The sequence below is a fragment of the Sugiyamaella lignohabitans genome, chromosome C (assembly GCF_001640025.1).
Source record: "Sugiyamaella lignohabitans strain CBS 10342 chromosome C, complete sequence".
Taxonomy (NCBI): Eukaryota; Fungi; Ascomycota; class Dipodascomycetes; order Dipodascales; family Trichomonascaceae; genus Sugiyamaella; species Sugiyamaella lignohabitans.
The window spans coordinates 1,650,105-1,671,109 of NC_031671.1; the positions used below are offsets into that span (position 1 = coordinate 1,650,105).

At 46.8% G+C, this 21,005-nt stretch overlaps 6 protein-coding genes across 6 annotated transcripts; 3 read left to right on the forward strand and 3 right to left on the reverse strand.

The window, feature by feature from the left end:
• Window positions 1-1,800: 1,800 nt before the first annotated feature.
• Window positions 1,801-3,405, forward strand: AWJ20_4220 (uncharacterized protein; the record flags this gene model as incomplete). The annotated part of the gene is made up of 1 exon (XM_018881282.1): window positions 1,801-3,405. The coding sequence occupies one exon, from the start codon at window positions 1,801-1,803 to the stop codon at window positions 3,403-3,405; it is 1,605 nt and encodes a 534-aa protein (XP_018733887.1).
• A 3,795-nt stretch (window positions 3,406-7,200) lies between these two features.
• Window positions 7,201-8,550, forward strand: AWJ20_4221 (uncharacterized protein; the record flags this gene model as incomplete). The annotated part of the gene is made up of 1 exon (XM_018881283.1): window positions 7,201-8,550. One exon carries the CDS (start codon window positions 7,201-7,203, stop codon window positions 8,548-8,550), a length of 1,350 nt encoding a protein of 449 aa, XP_018733888.1.
• A 198-nt stretch (window positions 8,551-8,748) lies between these two features.
• Window positions 8,749-10,437, reverse strand: ORC2 (origin recognition complex subunit 2; the record flags this gene model as incomplete). The annotated part of the gene is made up of 1 exon (XM_018881284.1): window positions 8,749-10,437. The coding sequence occupies one exon, from the start codon at window positions 10,435-10,437 to the stop codon at window positions 8,749-8,751; it is 1,689 nt and encodes a 562-aa protein (XP_018733889.1).
• A 911-nt stretch (window positions 10,438-11,348) lies between these two features.
• On the reverse strand, window positions 11,349-12,308 carry THI4 (thiamine thiazole synthase; the record flags this gene model as incomplete). The annotated part of the gene is made up of 1 exon (XM_018881285.1): window positions 11,349-12,308. The coding sequence occupies one exon, from the start codon at window positions 12,306-12,308 to the stop codon at window positions 11,349-11,351; it is 960 nt and encodes a 319-aa protein (XP_018733890.1).
• Window positions 12,309-13,648: 1,340 nt separating this feature from the next.
• AWJ20_4224 (UV radiation resistance-associated gene protein) lies at window positions 13,649-15,553 on the reverse strand (the record flags this gene model as incomplete). Its single annotated transcript, XM_018881286.1, has 1 exon — window positions 13,649-15,553. One exon carries the CDS (start codon window positions 15,551-15,553, stop codon window positions 13,649-13,651), a length of 1,905 nt encoding a protein of 634 aa, XP_018733891.1.
• A 2,455-nt stretch (window positions 15,554-18,008) lies between these two features.
• AWJ20_4225 (uncharacterized protein) lies at window positions 18,009-18,830 on the forward strand (the record flags this gene model as incomplete). Its single annotated transcript, XM_018881287.1, has 1 exon — window positions 18,009-18,830. The coding sequence occupies one exon, from the start codon at window positions 18,009-18,011 to the stop codon at window positions 18,828-18,830; it is 822 nt and encodes a 273-aa protein (XP_018733892.1).
• Window positions 18,831-21,005: the final 2,175 nt, after the last annotated feature.

Below are 21,005 nucleotides of genomic sequence, written 5' to 3' on the forward strand. Positions count from 1 at the left end.
TTTATTCGTGCCACGCCAGACTCGCTCAATGACATCGAGCCTCGGTAACAGATGCGGAAATACTATCTCCAGTTTATCTTCGTTTCGAATTATTATTGCCAACACAGCTCGAATCTCAAAACCTATGAATGACTCTTGGATAACTACATCAACAATGTCAGATTTGGGTACAAAACGAGTGGATCCGCCAAACAAATAGTGAGGGCCCAGATCAGTAATTTGAACTCCAAAAGATTCAAAAACCAGTAGTTTCTCTGTTCGAAATGGCCGTTTTAAAAGGAAGTACCAGCTGATAGATCTTAGAAGCCATAGTGCTAATCCTGTTTTTATGTCACCACAACTTAGAGCGAGCCAATAGCCCATTGAACATGTAGTCAAACTGCTTCTAAAGGACGATTCTTGGATTGACCCAGACTGTGACAGAACATGTCCTATCAGTCTATCTACCTGTATACTAGCAATTGGATACCAACTCCAGATATTTAGAGCTACCAGAAATAGCTTGACTGCTAGAGTCCAAATTATGGTCACGGTAGAGTATGATCCATCAGACACTGTGTATTCTACCAACGAAGGTGACGGTTTGGAAATGTCGAAATGAAGGCTTTTCCGTCCCATATCCAGAGCTAGAATGGGCTATAGTTTATTTATTCCAGACAGACAAATCAATTTGTGTAATTCCGGACGACCAGATGAATATGACTTCGAATATAAGCGCTGTTAGCAGTAGAAGTTGAAAAATGAAGTTGATGTCAGCTCAAAGTATTGCCCTTGCCCAGGTCATATAATGGTCATGGAAAGGTTCAATTTTGATTGATGAATAAGTCCAAATGTTCTAAAACTTGGAATAGGATCCAAAGATTCCAAGGTAGAGATTTTTCTACAATTTCAGAGGTCAGTGCTCTTTGAGTTTGCCAAGCTCACCCAACTCTGGGTGTCACATGACAACGATTTCTGCGTATGGGTTTCGCGATCATATCGTGGCGATCTGACCGTTTCATGCAACATTTAATTAACGGAAGAATACATTACATGATCTCGACTGGCAATTATGTCAACATTCAGTGGAGTTGTCGAGGAATTTCCGTTGATCCGAAGTAAGTAAATGAAGGGTTATAACCGAGCTGAATTTTGTGATTAAACCGAGGAGTTCAGGAGTTCCTGTTACATACATTTAACAGTGTTATTCTGCTATTATCTGAATCACAATACTAATCCACATTGTTTACAGTTGACAATTTTTCGTACGCCAGTGCAAAAAGTAAACCTCGCTTGGCACTTTTGTCTCACCTACACATTGACCACACTAGTGGATTGGAGAATGTGAATTACAGTGGTCCAAATGTCTACTGCTCGGAGATTACCAAACAGGTTTGTATTGCTGTAGTGAGCCAGTGGCGCTGACCTCTTGTACTTTTTCAGGAAATCAGGGAACCCACGAATCGACTCGAGCGAAGCGAGAGAAGCAGCGGGATCTGGGGCGGAGTCCCAGCCGCCGGAGACAATGTTGACTTTATTGAACATGTTTTAACCTGTGACAGCTCTTGTACAACTACAAAAAGATTCGGGACAGGAACCAGACGAGGAATGGGGAGGAGTCCAGCTACTGCTTCCGCCATTTGTTTGAACATAATTTAGTGGTATGTGTGGATTTGTTTTGAGAGAATTGAGAAAGGATCGATTTAAGCTAACGGTTGGTAGAGGTCGCTGCAGTTGAACACTCGGCATGAAATTGCACTCACTCAGATCGAGAAAGTGTGTGTTACACTTATTGATGCCAACCACTGTCCTGGGTCTGTTATGTTTCTGATTGAGGGGACAGATGGAACAGCTGTTTTATATACAGGAGACGTGCGAGCAGAACCATGGTTTGTGAACACTTTGACACATAACCCACATTTGTCTCCTTATGTCTATGGATATAGGGAACTGCGCTGTATATATTTGGATACGACATTCGCATATCGTGGGAAGCGTGACCTGAACTCAGATGAGAAAGAAAGCTCAGGATGGCTTGAATACGATCTGTACGGTGATCAAGTCAATGAACAACGGGACAATCATCGCGAGTATGTTGATATAATGCCTAATCATCAGGGCATCAAGTATTTATTAAGGTGCATGCGGGAGTATCCCGAAAAGACAAATTTCTGGATGTCAGCACGAACAAGTGGGTATGAAGAAGTATTGTTAGAAGTGGCACGATGCTACAGAACTAAAGTCCATGTGGACGAGTACACGTATAAATTGTACTCGTATATCTGTAAGAGCAGCAGGATAGATAGCGAAGGCATAATGATCAAGCTGTTGATGAATTATCTGACCACAGATGCACTTGATACGAGGTTTCACGCCTGTTCTGATGCGAGTTGTCGAGGTGGATACAAGAATACTGATGTTTACCTTCACTCGGCCACTAATCTAAACCTTGAGCAACTACAATATCGCAACGGGATGTTGGATAGTCCGTTTACAGTACAGCAAGCCAAGAAATTCATACAGACAGCTACGAACGTAGGGTCAAAGAACAGTAATATATTTCGGTTATCACGAAATATTCTGTACTGTCCTGAAAAGCAGAATAACCAAATAATGCCGGTACATGTCATGTTCCCATACTCGCGCCACTCATCGTATAAAGAGGCCCGACACCTTGTGTCGCTGTTCTGTCCGAAAATGGTCTATCCGATAGTACAACAGAGACAGTATTTCTTAGAGGGCTTTACGATAAAAGGCGCTTTTGGTGACCTTTGCAAGGGAACGACATTCACAGCAGATATCGCATGGGAACGTCTTTTGGCTGACGAGCGAGAGAAAACGGAGAAAGAAATACAAGAGAAAACACAGGGCTTAGTACAAGAAAAAAGGAAGATAGAAGCGGTCTCCGCAAATGAAGAAGCCATTGCTACCAACAACTCTTTTGTATTTGGCGTTGGCAAGTCGCATAAAAAGAATACACTTCGATATATGCCAATATCGCCTGTCCAACAGTCGTCAGATTCGCAGGATAATTCCGATGTCCATGAGTTTCTGTGGCACAATTCCCAAAGTGCAGGTAATAACGTCTCGTTTGGTAACAAAGACAATTCATCGTCTCAATTTAGTTCTCGAAGCACAGACATTGAATTATCACCAAAACGGAGACCTCATGTTCGAACAGAAATCGTCACCCAGGCTCCTACTTTTATGAAATCTGTAACTGACAAAATGCTTCCCCTGTGGCGACCCCTAACAATGATTGAGAAGACATCGCACAACACAAAGCCAAGTGATGACATGGACCCGGTAGAAGACGAGTCACAAACCATCAGCTGTTGCGAGGTAGACAGACTTTCAAATCAGTTGGCTAATAACCCGAACCGTTGGTTTGAACTATCAGCCCAACTGTCGTACAAAAAATGTTGATCCACAAGTGACAATTGAGTCCAACCCAGACACATCTCCTCCTACAAAGCATTTCCCAGGCTAGCATTAATTTACAATAATTCATCAAATAAAATACATATACCCCTAATAAATAATTAATATATCACGCAGCAAGCTCAGCTTTGACAACGCCAATCTCACCGATAATCTCCTCGTTCTCACGCAAATCGTCCTTGACTTTGCCTCCTCCAAACCGTTCTCTTTCTTGCTGTTCGGCCCTAGCAGTATCCTCCTCACGCGCTCTGTTACGAGCCTCCTCTTCTTTCTTAAGAATCTCCTCGTGGTGTTTACGCAATTCTCTCAACTCTTCATCGACCTCTTCAGCTGTTCTTAGTGGTGTACCAATCTTCTCGCTGTAGGATTCGAGATCAACAGGTAACTTTCTCATAATAGCAAGATGAATTTTGGCAGGATTCCGTCTCTCTTCGAGTTTAAACTTTGTCTTGATCTGGCGACGAGTTCGTCCTGGGAACATATGGCAGATGAGATTAAAATCAGTACCCCACATAGAAATAGCTTGATAAAATTGGTCAGTCTCATCTTCATCCCACCGTTCGGGTCGTTCTCTAACACTGAAGCTCGAGTTATTGGTAATCTTTTCATACTTGTCCGTCTCTTCTACTTCACGTTCCAGATCTTCTGTGTTGACATTGCTGTGTCTGTCTACCACGGTCGATTGAGCGTCTAGGATGATTTTATCGTTTTCTCCTATCATCAAAACAGGCATATTAGCAGGTCCTCCCTGAGGATCGCGAAATTCTTCTAATCTCTTACTCTGTAATTCCTTGAGTTTTTCCAACCGTTCTTCGTCTAATTTACGGAGGGCTTCTATCTCGGCCCTCGTACTTGTATTGGCACGAGCTTTCTTCTTCAGTAATCGCAGTTTCTCTTTAGCTTCCTTCCGCTTTTTACGAGCATCCTCATATTTATCAAATTCTGCACTCTTCTTACCAATAGGAAGTTCCTTACAGAGATCTGCCATAGTGAAAGTTTCTATATTGATAACCTTTTCATCGCTTTCGGAGATTTCAACTTTACGATATCCTCGGCCATATTTAGGAAGATCTTCTGGATCAAGAATAATACGGCCCTTACTATCCCTTCTTTCGACCTTTTTAACCGGCGAGGGTTCTCTGGGAGGAGGCGACGGCGTGGCTGCCTTCTTACGACCTCTACCTCCAGTTTGACTATTCTTGCTACTAGAGGATCCATTCGCAGCATTATTAATAGAAGTGAATCCAGATGCTCTTCTCGAGCTAGCAAATGAGTCTAAAGTATCAGTGACTGGGTTTGACGAGTTAACCTTCTTATTTGCAGTACGACCACGTCCAGATCTTGGCTTACGGCCTTCATGATAATCCTCATCATCATCTTCTGCCTGTTCCTCATGCTCTTCTACATCTTCAATATCTTCAGTCTCTGATTCTAATGTCTGCTCGTCAGCTCCTTCAGTACTACCACCTCGAAGATTGGATAACCGTGCACTAATTGAAAGTGAGTCTTTACTCGTCCTGCTTCTCGTGCTTAATTTTCGAAGATTAGCCAAGTAGTCTCTTTGTGATGGTGTTTGAATCGATTTGGACGAAAGTTTTGCCAAAGAGTCTCGAACGGTAGTTGGCTCATCATCGAGAAGCTCTGACCGAGATCTAGTATTCAGGTTACGAGCCGGCGTGTCTCTCAAACGACGTGACGAACGAGTTTCTCGAGGACTTCCAGTTGACTTAGGATGGTCAGTACTAGTGGTTGACTGGGACCGTGGGGAAAGTGGAGCCTCAGGGACATCTATAGACTCGTCTACATCATCGTTATTAGACTGGGTAGTGGTGGATTGGGAAACAGGTGGTGTGTTAATACCAGTATCGATATGCGGTCGCTTAGAAGGTGGTAAATCTGTGGGTCCCAAGTCGCTTTCTCTTCTAGCAGGAGTCACTCTTGTTGGTCGTTCAATAGGCTTTATAGGCTGTCTGAACCCAGGGAATCCTCTATTGCTTCCTCCGAAAGATGGTTTTGATGCCAGACCCCTTAATCTGACAGGTGCTTCTCGTGGACTTTCACTAGGAACTGCAGCACTAGCATTATTAGAAGTTTCATCATCCACCGCTATAATCACATCGTCAGACACAGCCGAAGTATCCTCATGAACAGATGCTAGGCGACTAGATTCCGAAGCATCATTTTTCGAACCATCGAGTGAGACAGCAGTTGGTGTAACAATTTCAGCTTCAGCCTCAGGTCTATTAGAAGAAGGAGATTCATCTGGTTCTAAAGCCTTTCCACCATCCCCACTGGAAGCAGCCGGCGTTGGAGTTGCAGGAGCAGGTGTTACCGAAGTCGAACTATCTCTTTGTCCGGGTCTTTGAATAGGTGCAATAGCTATTGACGAACGAATGGAAGCCACAGGAGCAGAAACCGAACTTGGAATCGATATCGAGCTCGAAGGAGGACCTAATGGAGTGATAGGGCCTAAAACAGGCGAGCTTGCAAGAGCCGGGCTCGAGACCGCAGTGAGAGCTGGTGATGAGACAACACTGCTCGCGGCACTAGCAGCAGCCACAGCAGCAGCATGTGATTTCTGACCAACAATGGACAAACGTCTCTGCTGAGACCTTACAGTGGCACCTCGAGGGGTCGCTCTATTCGCATTCGGCGCGAACCTCTTTGACGATTTGTCTAAAACCGTTAGTTTCGACCCTAACACACTCAGCAACTAAAAACCACTCATAAGAACCATTTTAATCCCTTAACAATCAAGTTCTGAGACCATAACATTTCGACTCGAGCGGAGCGAGAGGAGCCACGGGGTCTGGGGCGGAGCCCCAGCCGCCGGAGGCCGACCAAACGGACCGAATATTTCGGCGATTTTTTCGTTGGTATACTTACTCACTGCGGAACTCATTGTTCAAATGATGGATGTTATTAATCAAAAAAAAAGTTTGATCCAGTTGTTACCTAGGACCTGGCCATTAAACTAAAATCTTCCTACTAGTAGGAGACCTTAACGCGTTCCCGAGCAAGTGCTGAAAATACAAAAATCAGACCAAAAACTGGCAAAAATTAAAGCAAAATATCACGATCGAGTATAAATAAATGGAAAAAGAGTCTCTGCAACAACGGAAAAAGCTTATCACTTGTAAAATTACCGGTTGATTTCGATGAAATATAGAGCGCACCGTGACTCCAAAAAAAAATTAAGGATGGACTAGTTTAGGTTAGGGTAGGTCTACTCACTCCGAACAAGGGCTGCATGCGGTGCAGAGTTTTTTGTCTGTGGTGTAACGGGAAACATTTCCAAGCAACGAATCCCAGCGGCGTCAATAATTATATCTCTATTTCTTGCCTAACTGAAAAAGTTAGATATCACGGTGGTCAAATTACCTGAATTTACCGTCATTTGGTAATTTATATATGCTATTAGCATCAATTCTTTAATTCTTACAAATCAACGTCTCAAGAATGGTGGATCAGAGCTCCACAGGGTCTTCTCAGGGGGTGGGTCAGCCTCCGGCGGCTGGGGCTGCGCCCCAGACCCCACTGCTCCTCTCGCTTCGCTCGAGTCGAGGCCCGGGGGAGTCAGATCAATCACAGTTCTCGGTCCAAGCCCCGACTCGAGCGAAACGAGAGGAGCAGGGGGGTCTGGGGCACAGCCCCAGGACAACCGATGAGTTTGGCTAGACCTTGCCCTTATCAACCATCTATCAAAAGTTGCGGCTCAATATTTTGTGACGATCCTGAAAAATTCCAGCATCAGCCACCAACTTCTCGAACCAAATCACAATGTCAATTGTCCAGGCATTTGCTCAACAGTCGTTTGGCGATGGTGCTTATGTTGTGGATATTGTGCCAGTTATATCTCATGGTATAGTTGCCTCTGTAACGGACAATTCAGGTGCATCTTTGCACCTGTTACCATTTGACCCTATGGCCTTAAAAACAAGCTCTGGTAACTTGCTTAAACCATTTGTAAAGACAGCCAATAGCTCTAACATTAATGCGATAACGTCCGTGAATGAGAATGTTGTTGCTATATGTGGAGATCAAGGACTGAAATTATATGACCTGAGAACATCGCTCTCAGGAGGAGCCGCTGTACACCAATTCACGATAGAAAGTAATGCAGAGATGTTATGTCTTGCTAGTAACCAAGACAATAAAATAGCAGTAGGAACACAACTTGTCAGTGCCGATGCTGGCGTAGTTCTCTGGGATATCCGTACAGCCAAGCAATCAGTGGCTTATATTGACTCTCACAGTGACGATGTCACTGATATCTCGTTCCATCCACATGATAATACAGCTCTCCTGTCCGGATCTGTTGACGGTTTGGTGAACATTTATAATACAGCAATTGCTGATGAAGATGAAGCTGTTTTCCAAGTTATCAACCATGGAGCATCAATTCACAAGGCTCGGTTCTTGCCAGACAATCGTATTCTGGCATTATCCCACATGGAAACTATGTCAATTTACACGTTGGCCAATCCCGATAGCGAAGAGCCTGATGTGAAACCACTTGAGTTTGGCGATATCCGACAATCGTGGGACTGTGATTACATAGCCGACCTGCTACTGTCCGACGGATATATTGGAGCAGGATCCAACAGCGAGAAGCACGAGTTCAAGCTCATACCATTCAACTCGAACAGCGGCCAGGTCGACCTCTCTAATGTCATCACCCTCGGTGGTGCTCATGGAGAAGAAGTTGTTCGTGCAATCCACATCAACCACCAGGCCCAATGTGTGTATACCGGAGGTGAAGACGGCATTGTCAGAGTGTGGAGACCTCAAGATAGCGGGAACAGTCTTGCAGCTGCCGAGCCCTGGCAAAATGTATCGGACCAGGCTGGCGAAGCTATGGCTGTCGACGACGAGAGCGAAAAAAGTGGCGACAGTGCGACCAAGGGCGGAGAATGGGAGCAGGTAGAAACCAAACATAAACACAAACACAAGCACAAGAGCAAAGACAAGCATTCCAAATCAAAAGAGAAGGACGAAGACGAAGCCCGAAAACTCGAAAAGAAGGCCCGAAAGGAAAAGAAACGGGCCAAAGAAGAGGCCAAGTCCAAAAAAGAAAGCTCTAAACACAGCAAGGACCGCAAAGAACAAGCTAGGTACCAGCCATACTAATTTATTAACACCTGCCCGTGCGACACTGCCTCCGGCGGCTGGGGCTGCGCCCCAGACCCCACTGCTCCTCTCGCTCCGCTCGAGTCGAAACGTCTACGATCCCAGCCATCTCCTGCGAAGCAGGAGCCACGGGGTCTGGGGCAGAGCCCCAGCCGCCGGAGGCAGCGTGGCACGGAGATGATGTACATTATAAATAAATTACACGACGAGCTCCTCCAGGATGCCCTCTATAGCGTCTTTCGTGAAAGGCACATAGATGATTTCTTGGCCGGTCTGGTCTTTTGTTCTGGCAGCCATTTTGTGGTCAAAGAACTCACTTAGCATGGTTCGGAAATTGAGTTCGTTGGACACGATGAGCTGTTCGGCACACTGTTTGTATAGCTCCTTGAATTCGATACCATGTTGGGCAGTTCCCGATGTGTTCACATCGTCCGGTGCTAGTACTTCACTCATAACAGCAATCTGATAACAAATGAGTTCTTGATAGAGTCTGCGGGCGTTGTTGGTAAGACTGGAAAGCACGAATTTGGCTCCCTTGGAACTGACGGCCGAACGGTCGCTTCCAAGGGCCAGTGGATCCTCAAATGAAGTCTCGGTAAGGTATAGCTCGAACGTCGTCAAATCGTGCCAGAGGAAATTATACTGCGACAGTCTAGCAGCATCGAATAGGATGGGTGCGTGAATATGGTCGACAGATGCAACAAGACTGATCTGTTTAGCAGACACTAGTCTTGCTAGAATGGCCTGCCACCTATCGGCTCGCAGTGCCTCTCCATCCAAATTATGCACTACTATCAGCAGCTGGTTAGACTGGTCAGTCTCGGGTTTCGCGAGATGTGTCAGCAAAGCCTCTACTAATTCAGTAGGCTGTCTGGGAAACGACGACCGGATAGCCTCGTCTTTCACTAGCACAGTCACGGCCGTATTGAGGATTTCTTTTAATGTGGTAGCTGGATTATATCCGTTTGCTACTAATACAGGGATTTCTGGATCAATTGAAGTGCATACAAAGTCCATGATGAGATTTCGTTTGGACCCGACTCCGTAGAATAGAATGCTAAAGTTTTGCATGAGCTCGAACCGCCATTGTGGGAACATAGCCCGATACAGCGTGCTCAAATATGCGCGAGCATCCTCGTGAATAGCTGTAGACTCTCTTACTGAGTCAACAAATTCTTGGTACTCTATTCGAGGAGCTCGCGAAAATGGTGTGGTCGAGATCTTCTCTCGTAGTTTATGCTGGTCAAAATATCCTTCTGGTCCTTCAATAAACAACGCAGTTTGAGGACCTCTGCCTGCTTCTTCGTCGTCAGCATCAAAAGTTAGAGGTATTTCAAATCGGTCGTCTTTACTGTCGGTTCTATTGATCGTTTTACTCGGGCTGACCGACGGTGTAATTGTCTCTCCTCTCGACTCTCGAATGATCTTTTCAGCAATCTTCTGGTCATCTGCATCCAGTATATCCTCATCATCCATATTCTCAGAAAGCAATAATCGATCCATCAGTAGTCGAGTAGCTCTTTTTCTAGCACTTCGGTCCAAATCAGTATTTGTTCTAGGGAATAAAGGAGCTGTTGACCGTGGGGTACTCACCCCTCTACTGCCGTTGCTACTGGCTTTTTTAACATTCTTTTTTCTAGGAGTAGTTCTAGAACCTGTTCTAGCCACCTTAGACGGCGTTCTTTTGACATCTAAATCATCCTCATCTTCTTCATCGGCTTCGTTGTCATTATCATCCTCATTATCGTCATCTCCATCTCCGTTCATGGCCACATCGAAATCTTCTTCATTATCAGCCACATCACCTCCTCCGCCGGCAATATCCGCATAATTGCCCTTGAATGCAGCACTTCTGCGTTTTCTAGGAGTCTGTGGCTCTTCAGACATTCTCAATTGCTGTCTCTATTGTACCTTTGATTCGAGATCTGATGGTGAAGTAGACAGTTCGAGGAATCACGGACATGCATAACCCGCATATTTTGGACCTGGAAAATTTCCTGCACCCCATCACTCCCCTGAAAAATATATTTCTGACAATCGTTACTTCTCAGAGCCAGTGTCATTAATAAGAGATGTTGACCTTCTGCCCCAACTGCTCGAATATGCTCCAGGTAAGTTTTCTTCCAACGATTAAGAAAGTTGTAAAATTGAAATCGTATCATACTAACTGATTCCAAGATATCACGAGGTTCAACTGGAGGATACCGATTCGAGTGTCGAACCTGTCCATACGATTTCCCAATAACAGACGGTATCAAAGTCTTTGACCGGAAATACATGGAGCGAAAGCAGATTGACGACATGCTAGGAGGTGAAGGTGCGTGGGATAACGTCGACCAAACCCCTATTCGATGCCCTACCAACAGATGCGACGGCGACAAAGCATATTTCTACCAGCTCCAGATTCGAAGTGCTGACGAACCTATGACCACATTCTACAAGTGCACCACCTGTGGTCACCAGTGGAGAGAAAACTAATCTGGCTACTTCGGTGCTGGGGCATGTGCGGTTTTCGTGCTCTGCCTCCGGCGGCTGGGGCTCCGCCCCAGACCCCGTAGCTCGCTTCGCTCGTTTCTTCTCCGGGAGACAACGTCTAGAACCACCTGTTTTTCTGGCCGACTGGATACAAGCGACAGTGAGATCTCAAAAGAACGTATTTATTTATTTATAGAAATTCAAGCATATTTCAAATCATATTCAGAAACGAATAGAGGCACCGAAAGGAAAGACAACTTCAAAAAAAAGAAGATAACTATTGGAATAGTTTGACCGACTGGAGACTACGGTTACTTTGGTAGTTAATATCCAGCATCATTGACCTTCTTACGCTCGTCAAAAACAGCGAGCACAGCATCGGCAGCCTTGACGCCAGAAAGTGCCATGGCTCCAAAAGTAGGGCCCATACGGTTAGCACCGTCGAATTCAGACAGCTCCATACCGCCGACAACAAGACCAGGAACGATCTCACGAGTACCCTTGACAATAGCGTCCTCAGCGGTGTTCATATCAAGACCTTGCATACCTTGGAGCTTCTCAGCAGCACCCATTGATACGAGTCTCTTGACAGTGAAAGCACCAAAAGGACCATCGTGACCGGTGGTAGATAGGATAATTGGTGCATTGATAGTATTAGGATCCATACAGGACTGGTCGTCATGATGCATTGACACCAAAGTCCAGTTAGTGACAACACCAGCAATACGGAGTTGACCAGTAGAAGGATCCCTACGGGTAATCAAGTCCTCAACAGTAGTTGCATTGAACAACTTGACATTGGGGAAAGCCAACACCTTGGACAAAACAGTCGAAGTGAACAAAGCAGCATGCTTAACCACGACATAATCTCCCTCATCCTCGTAAGGAACCTGAATTTCATCCAAAAACTCATCTGCAGGTTTACGCATGACCATGGCGGAGAACAGCTGACCACCGAGCCAAGCACCTCCACCAGGTGCAACACCACCTTCAATAATGGCAATTTTCAAATCAGGTCGAGCTTTAGCCAAAACATAGGCAGCACTAAGACCACAGGAGCCAGCTCCGATAATAACAATGTCACTCTCAGCATACTTCTCGAGGTCAGCAAAGTATCTCTTAGTCATAGCACGAGACACAGTCGACTCACGAATTGGTTTAAAGGTAAACGATTCCCAATCCTGCTTGATAGCGATATCATTGGCAGTGGCATTGGATATTTTGCCTAATTTTACTGCAGTAGGAGCAGGAGAAGCAGTAGTAGAAAGCACAGGAGGAGACATGTTGATTAGAATTAAAAATTAGTCAAGCCACAAAATGAGATCTAAACATCTGTTAGTACCTTTGAAAATAGAGCAACAAATTCCCAAAATATTGTGTATTCTGACTAACTGATAGATTTTCATGTAGCTCGAAGGATACAATAAATTCAACAGAAAGCCATATCTACAAATATAATGGAATTGCTTTTTTTTCAGGGGTAGAATGCATATCCTTATCGCTAGTGTTATCTAGATCAAGTTCAGCCGTATAATCTCAGCACAAATCCTAAGCAAGTCAGACAGTAATGTATAATCACGTCAGTGGTCCTGCTAGAGATAAGGCACCGGCTATGCATGTGAGCTAATAGTCACCTTGAAATAATAATGAGGGAAATTTGGACAGTAACCTCATCATTTAGATAGGGGGATTAGATAGGGGGAATCCCCAACACGCAATATGGATCAACACATCTTCTGAAATAGTGAATTGGCCATACTACGAGGAATCAAAAGTTAGTATCTATAGTTTGTAACTGAAGTCATTAATAAACAAAAAAATCACACCCCAGACTCTACAATGCTTCGCAATTGACATAGCAATTCAACAGCCTATGAAAAACAAATGTATGAAGACAATGTACGAGTCTGGCAGCAAACCCATCACCACTAGCAGCACATATCATACCAGTCAAGGAATTGATTATTGAAAGCACAGCTAATTCAAAATCAATTATAAGAGTTCAATTGGTGAAATACAAAGAAAGAAGAACAAACGAACAAGGAAGCTGGAAAAGCGAGCAATTTATAGGATTTGGATAGTAGGATCTACATTGGGGAAAGGACAAAAGAAGCGGAATTCTGCAACCCGTATTGGAGCAATTTGGCTGTTTACGGGTTGGCAAACGCATGTGAACCAGACCCGAGATTAACCGCTCATAGCAATTCTTATGCAAGACATGCGGAACCAGCAGCAAAATCCAACCTGGATCCTTCAGTTCCAATTCTATCAGCTCAATCAACTGACCAGTTTACAATCCAGCTTTCGCGATCCATCGACGCCAACTCCCGCGAAGCGGGAGCCACGGGGTCTGGGGCAGAGCCCCAGCCGCCGGAGGCAGTCAGGGCCCACATGCAGGTGCCCGCATGACGCAGGGCTAAGTGTCATATCGGGCCAGGAGATCCGAAGATTTTGTTGGGGGAAGGAGATAAGGAGATACGCTTAAAGTTCAAAAAGTGCAAATTATTATTGTCGAATACTACATGGATCGTTAGATAGTAAATAAATAGAGAGGTCGTTATTCGGTCGTTAAGATGTAATTGTCAGGATAAATGGCACGGGTAGTGATGGCGGTGGGCAATTGCTAGATCTCGATTTTCTTCGTAGTAGTCCCGGGAGAAGATAAGACGAGCAGCAAATTTTTGATATTGGCCAGAGTGTGACGCAAGTCTACTACTGGCAAAGATGCAGAATTGACCAGTTGCTCAATGTCCTTGTGGAATAGATATACTCCATATTCAAATCTGTAGAATATAGATCCCTTGGTCCATAGTGGAAAAGACCGGGAGCCTTGAATGGCACTGATAGGGTCGACCACAAAAGACTGGCTGCCATATGCCTGTACAGGATACCGCAGTGGTACTCCTATATAGCACGACAAGAGGTAGACGAGTTGAGTGACTAGTCCATAGGCAGCAGCTATTTCGTCTTCGTCATAGAGACGAGTCGCAATTGCAGCAGCAGTGGCATCAGGAAGGTCGAGTCCGCAAATAGTAAACGAGAATTCGCCTCGTTTGTCGTTATTAGAACTCGAGCCTCTTCGCCGTTCTATAGGGAATATTTCTTGTAAACAGGTCGATATCCTAGCTAACTCGACAGTAGCCAGTTGTACTTGACTGTGGATTTCCTGTTTTTGTATTGTTAATGTAGCAGTCTCGTTAGTCAAGAACATCTTGGCTTCTTTCTGAAGTCCCATTTCCTGGCTCAGTTTCAGTTTTCGGGCTTGAATGCTCTTTTTCTGGTCATTTATTTGTTGAAGAATGGTTTTTGTAGCCTGAGTTTCTCGGTCGATTCTGTTTTTAATGCGGGAATGTTTTTGTTCTAGTTCAGACCGCCGTTTCGAAAGAATCAGTAAGTTCGAGTCGTAGGGCCGTAGCTTTTCGGTGATTGCTTCAGAAACAGACGTTATTGTCGCTTGAGCGTCTGCTATACATTCTTCGAGGTTATTAAGTTTCATGATCGAGTCGAATGTCAGAGATGGGACTGCATAGCCGTTGGTATGATTATGACCCAAATGAGTTCTACTAGAGGTACTTTTAGCCGAGTCATGGCGTGTTCTAAAGTTGACTTGTCTACTGAGAATCTGTGCTTTAGGAAGAACATAGCATCCATCTGTCAGGTATACTACAACTGAATTGAGTGGGAATGCCATTGTTATAGTGTCCATGGACTTTCCTATAAAATTTAGCTTGGCGAGGTCGACAACCTCCGTAAATATATTTTTCCATTTCTTGGTCCCCGACCCAGATCCAGATCCATTGATACTTCCATTAGTATCTGACTGATCAGAGGTATCAATTCTACCCCACACAGAAATGACAAAAGTAGTCAAGCTACGAATCCCAAGAGTAGAAGAATGCAAAGAGTTTGACGAGCTTGACGAGGTCGACGAGCCCGACAATTGTAAATTGGAAGGCAAGTCAATCTCGGTGAATTCAGGGTTCATCGACCCAGTCACCATCTCACTGATATAGATGGGTTTAGTCCTTCCTGGGACATATAATGCAAACATAGTGTCCAGCAGCCGTTCTGAGTTCAAGTCATGGAGTGCCTGTTGAACCTCAGGATTGAACATGATCTGATTCGGCGCTCTTATCGTCCGCCGACGTCGTGATTTTGTCGGGCTCTCCAGTACAGATTCGTCATCCGCATCTCGACCTAGATCAACACCTGATATTTCCGAACCCCCTGTTTGAGTCTGATGAGTTTGGGATGTCGAAGTTGGCTGGGTTGCCCCTATTGACGAGTTGAACCCTTCGTCTGTCGAAGAAACAGATCCATGACGGATTATATCTGATATACTGCTCTTCCTCACCTGTTTCGTATCCCAAGTGATATTTCTCAGCGCAACACCAACCACATGGCGTAACCGTCTCATGTATGGCTCCAGCACCGGTGTACCGACGTCTTTTGGCAACTGAGGAATTGCCATAGCCACGGCAATATCCTCGCCATCAGACTCTTCCGAGGCCACAGACGGCGTATACATTCTACGTTCCTACCGACAGCCTCTCACACAGGCTGGACTCGGAACCGCTATTCTACTCCCCAAAAAGGCTCCTGTCGCTAGTTCTCCACTCTGGCCCCCTGTAAGTGAGTTCCGTTCTTGTATCGTATCTACTCCGCGCCTGATAAACCTTGGCCTCGATAGCGCATGCTATCTCATTAGAGGGAGGTCACGGGTCACGTGATATTTCAGGGGTAGTTTCCAGGGGGTTGGGGTGTGCCTCCGGCGGCTGGGGCTCCGCCCCAGACCCTGGTTGCTCCTGCTTCGCAGGAGATTCTGGGGGGTTCGCCGGGGAAACGAATCGAGCGCAGCGAGAGGTGCAGCCAGGGTCTGGGGCGGAGCCCCAGCCGCCGGAGGTAGACCTTAGCTGCCAATAGTCCAAGAGTTCCCAGAGTGCTTTCGAGTTGTTGGAGTTCTAAGCTTCAAGAGCCAATAATAACAATCTCGCAAAAACTGCTGGCCATATCAGAACTTTATCTTTCCACATTCTCACAACCCAAAAGGACAACCCAATCATTTGAACAAGAAGAGGTTGAAAAGTTGGCCAGCCGACAATCATCTCCTCCTGTAGCGTTGATCATCCAACAGTGGTAAACAGCCTGTACCTGATTTCCAGGGAATGATATCCGTGTGCTCTAGAATAACTTGAGGACATGAAAAATTTGGGCTAATATCGACTCTGGGCCCATTGAATGGTGGAGTTACTCTACGGAATTACCAGGACTTTTTAAGTTCGAGAAGCATTCCATGATGGGAAATATACAGTCAGTGAGTGGAGGTACTCCAGACCAGTAGTTTCCCAAAATGTCTATACACCAAATGTATAAAAAGTTTGGTTGCCAAAGAGTTTAAAACTATATTCAGAAACGGAAGCCATACCCTTTGCGAGAGTTAAAAAATACCATGGCCACCAGAAGAAGATGAGATTACCTGCAGATAGAGAGAAGTTAGAGAGGGAAAATCAGACCCAAGAGACAGACAGAACAGATATCATTGAAGCTACATTTTTTCGTAATTGGCTGTTTTGTTTTCCTGAGTGAACAATTGAAGGAGGAATTAGGTTAAAACCAAGTCAGTAACTTAATAGACAAACTCAAACCGAATGTCGTAACCTACCCGGCATTTGAAACCACAGGGACGAGGATCAGGAGCGGAGTTGTAGCGGCAGTGCTGCCCACCATTTCAGGTTAGTTCGATCCACGACAACCCATGCACCTCAAACCAAGCTGCGATGCGATACGATAGTCCGATGGTGCCAATCAATCCTGGCAATCAATCGGACAAACTCGTTCTCTTTCGACGAACCTCATCCATCAATCACCCCACCACCACTGCTCATAGAACCGTAGAATTCCTCATCTCCCTACGATCCCAGCCGCTCGCGAAGCGAGCACAACGGGGTCTGGGGCAGCGCCCCAGCCGCCGGAGGCAGAACCCACCCCACCCAAACCACCACCAACCACAATCGAGAGGAAAAAAAGAGAGAGAGAGAGATCAGATCGCAGGATCGTGATCGGCCGACATGCGTGCTGCGTGGAACACAAAAGCATTCCTTGCAGCGAGGGCAGGGGCAGCTAGCCCGGCTGGGGCACTGATTGACCGCCATATCGAATATTATCTGCACCACCGCAGAAGACAGACAGGCGCATTGCAGCAGTTAAAGAAGGGTAATCATTATAGTAATGATATACATATATAATATGCTGGGATCCCGAGGAATGAAAAAAGATCCGAAAACCAACTTTCAACCAGCTCGATTTGAACGGTGTACAGCGCGATTCCGCACCCTGGCCGTCTAAAAGTTCCGTATATCCCGTGAGCCAAGACTTTTTGGCTGGTACATTCGTTTATTTCTGAAATATTAACAGCACACTCGACCGGATTCAGGGTTCTGTGTTAGTATTTCTCGGTGGGGCATCATCAGATCAGCGACAGCAGCAGCAGCAACCGACCGACGACGACTACTGACATCCAACCAACCTCGAGGATATAATTTAATGGAAAACGTGTGCAGACCAGGACCTCGACTCACCAAAATGGAGGTGTGAACCACCACACAAACCACCGACGACGACAACCACCACCACAAACCAAAAGTGACACTACTTCACCACCACAGGATCCATCTACCTCACCTTTAAAACACAACCGACGCTCGCTACACCTGCCAAAACGGCCCAGCATCCTCTGAACATGAACGTCATGGTAAGTTTGGGTTTGTAGCCGGGGGCCACTGCCTCCGGCGGCTGGGGCTCCGCCCCAGACCCTGGTTGCTCCTGCTTCGCAGGAGTTGACTGGGACCGTCGACGCAACGACTCGAGCGCAGCGAGAGGAGCAACCAGGGTCTGGGGCGGAGCCCCAGCCGCCGGAGGCACACCCACCACCCAGAGTCAGAAAACTAACCCCGGAACAGCTGTGCTTGGGCCACTTTTGCGAGATGCACGGCCCGACGTCGATTATGTGCACCCAGGCGCTGTCGAGCGGGCATGCGCGGGCAGAGATCAAGTACCACAATGTGTCGCGGACCCAGGCCGTCCAGCCGTCGACGTGCAAATCGTGCGAGTTTCTGGTCCCGCTGGCGTCGGCGTCATCCCAGGTATCGACTCCGGGCGGGTCCACCAGATCAGATCTTAGCGGCATTGATCCCACTCCTCACGCTCCTCCTGCCAGTGCAATTTCAGACAGTACAGCCAGTGGGACGAACAGTTCGACGACTCGTCCAGCGTGTGTGAAAACGGAAATCAAGCCGCGAACCGCCAGTTTCGGCGGTCTGGTTTGTGTATCGTCGCATTACCCAGCATCCCAAGCAAGATATACCGCCATTCGTCAGACATGTCTGCGAATGTTATCATCCGAACACACTTTTAATGACAGCACGCCCATGCTGTTTTCCGACCCGTCAATTGGCAGTGCCATTATTCTTGTGTTCATGGTCCAGGACGAGCAATCGCGAGGTCTCGTTCGACGGTACGGCATCACTTGTGTCAGTGAAGACGAGACCCTACTGGTCGAAGCATGGAACATTGTAGCTCCCCAGATCGAAAACATATCAAAATCCATCCAAAAGCGAGCAGCTCTGCAATCGCAAAAACATGTCGTGTCAGCATCCTACTCAGGTGGACCCGAACGGTACCTCCGCAAACGCGACACCAACCAACCGGCCCGCAGCCTATGCACCATCGTCAACGACGACGAGCTCTTCCTCGAGATCCACGCCAAATTCTCCCGCATCCTCTCCGAACTCCAATCCACGATTTGACCCCTACAAACGTTCTCATGGGGTGCTGCCTCCGGCGGCTGGGGCTCCGCCCCAGACCCTGGTTGCTCCTCTCGCTTCGCTCGAGTCGTTGCGTCGACGAACCCTGCCAACTCCTGCGAAGCAGGAGCCACGGGGTCTGGGGCAGAGCCCCAGCCGCCGGAGGCACACTGAACCCCCCAAAAAACTCCTGCGAAGCAGGAGCCACGGGGTCTGGGGCGGAGCCCCAGCCGCCGGAGGCAGCACCCCACAAAAGACAAAACCAGAGAATAATTTATTATTAGTTTAGAGCTTGGCGTGAGTACGGGCTTGCTTGAGAACACCCTCGACCGAGGCGGCCTTCATGACATTGCCCTTGACCTTGAGTTTGCCGGACATGAACAGCTTTTGGGCGTTGGCCTTGCCGTCGACGAGCTGACCGAAGTGCTCATCAGACAGAATGAGTCCGATGTCGGGTTTGGTGGTTCCGGCACCCTTGGTCACGGTACCCTTGTCCTTGAGGTCGAGGGTCCAGGTCTCGGTCTTGCCCTCCTTGTTCTTGAGGGTGAAGGCAATGACGGCGTTGGTCTGCTTGATGAACTTGGGAGCCAGGTCGGGCTTCTCCTTGATGGTGTCGTTAATGACGTCGAAGACGACGGAAGAGGGGAAAGAGCCTGCCGTGCTGTTAGTATTGCGTATTTTCACATCAATTCCATTATAGATGTATCACAGAGTTGAAAGGGTGTAGAGTAGTACTGGAGGAGCAATGAATACCTCAGCCTGACGGTATCACTGGAGAAATTACAGTGAGATGAGATGACATGAGATGGTCATTCCAGTGCATCTGAAATGCTTCAATTCAGACAGGCAATTCAACCAATACAGAATATTCTAGTTGCAAGTCTGCTTCTCATACACTGGTCACTCAGTTCGTGTCTTTCAGGTCGAGACATAATCAGACCTGGAACCAGAATCCTGTTCAGAAGTCCTGTCCAGAGATCCTCTTCAGAAATCATATCCAGAAATCCTCTTCAGAAATCATGTCCACAAACAATATTCAAAAACCCGGAACAATCAACACTCACGATGCTCATCGCATCATGCTTGGGACTTTTCACGGCTCCTCGGCACATAGCCATAACAAACCCTGAAACACCTGATCCTCCGTGTGCTTTTCACACTAGCAACTACTCTCGTTTATAACTTACTATCGGCAAGACCCATTTTTAATAATGTGTGTTTGTGTTTGTGAAAATAAACTAATTAGTGCAACAAGCTTCTGAAGATATAAGACAGACTGTTAACTGACAAAAACAATCGAGATCGGATACGATGACGCCTATTTATATTTGCTTGTGGTTTGTGGGGTAGAGTCAAATTCTGCCGAGGTGATATTGCGTGCATCAGGGCAAGGGCCGCTCCCCTAATGCAGGCTACGGACATTATTAGTAGACCACGCTAAATCCAGGCACCGTAATTTCCCTCGCTTACTCACTCGGACCAGGCGTTTGTCCGTCGAGGTGATAATCGGGCCGTTGCCATCGGACCAACCTCGCATTTTGGCTTGTGAAAGTAGCTATTTCTGCACCGGTGGTGGGGCTCTGCCTCCGGCGGCTGGGGCTCCGCCCCAGACCCTGGTTGCTCCTGCTTCGCAGGAGTTTTTTATGGGGACCCCCCGGCGAAACGACTCGAGCGGAGCGAGAGGAGCAGCGGGGTCTGGGGCGGAGCCCCAGCCGCCGGAGGCAGCACCTTCGGATTTTTAAAACTCCAGTTAACAAATTTCATTAGCATTGGTTCTAAGCACCTCCAGTTCCACTTGTCCAGTCAACCAGGCTGGCAATCGCATCCAAATTGAACCCAGTCTGAAGTCTGCCAGCCACAGAGGTACTTTTATATTTCATTTTCACTGCCAGTGTCTGTCGAGCCCTCGACTCGGACCGAGCATTCCACGGCTGGCTGGATTGGGCTTCTGTGCATACCGCATCACCAACCAGCAGCAGCACCTGCTGCAGTCGGCTGGTGTTGGAGCATGCATTTCCGATTCTACAGCAGCTGAAATTTCAAACCCTACAAACCCAATCGAGTCGGCCAGAATCGACTCCAGCCGCCAAACTCCAACGACAAAAGATCAGAAATCCCGTCGAAACAACTCAACTTCCAGCCCGATCCCGGCAACCGGCCTGCTGACAGTCTCTGGGA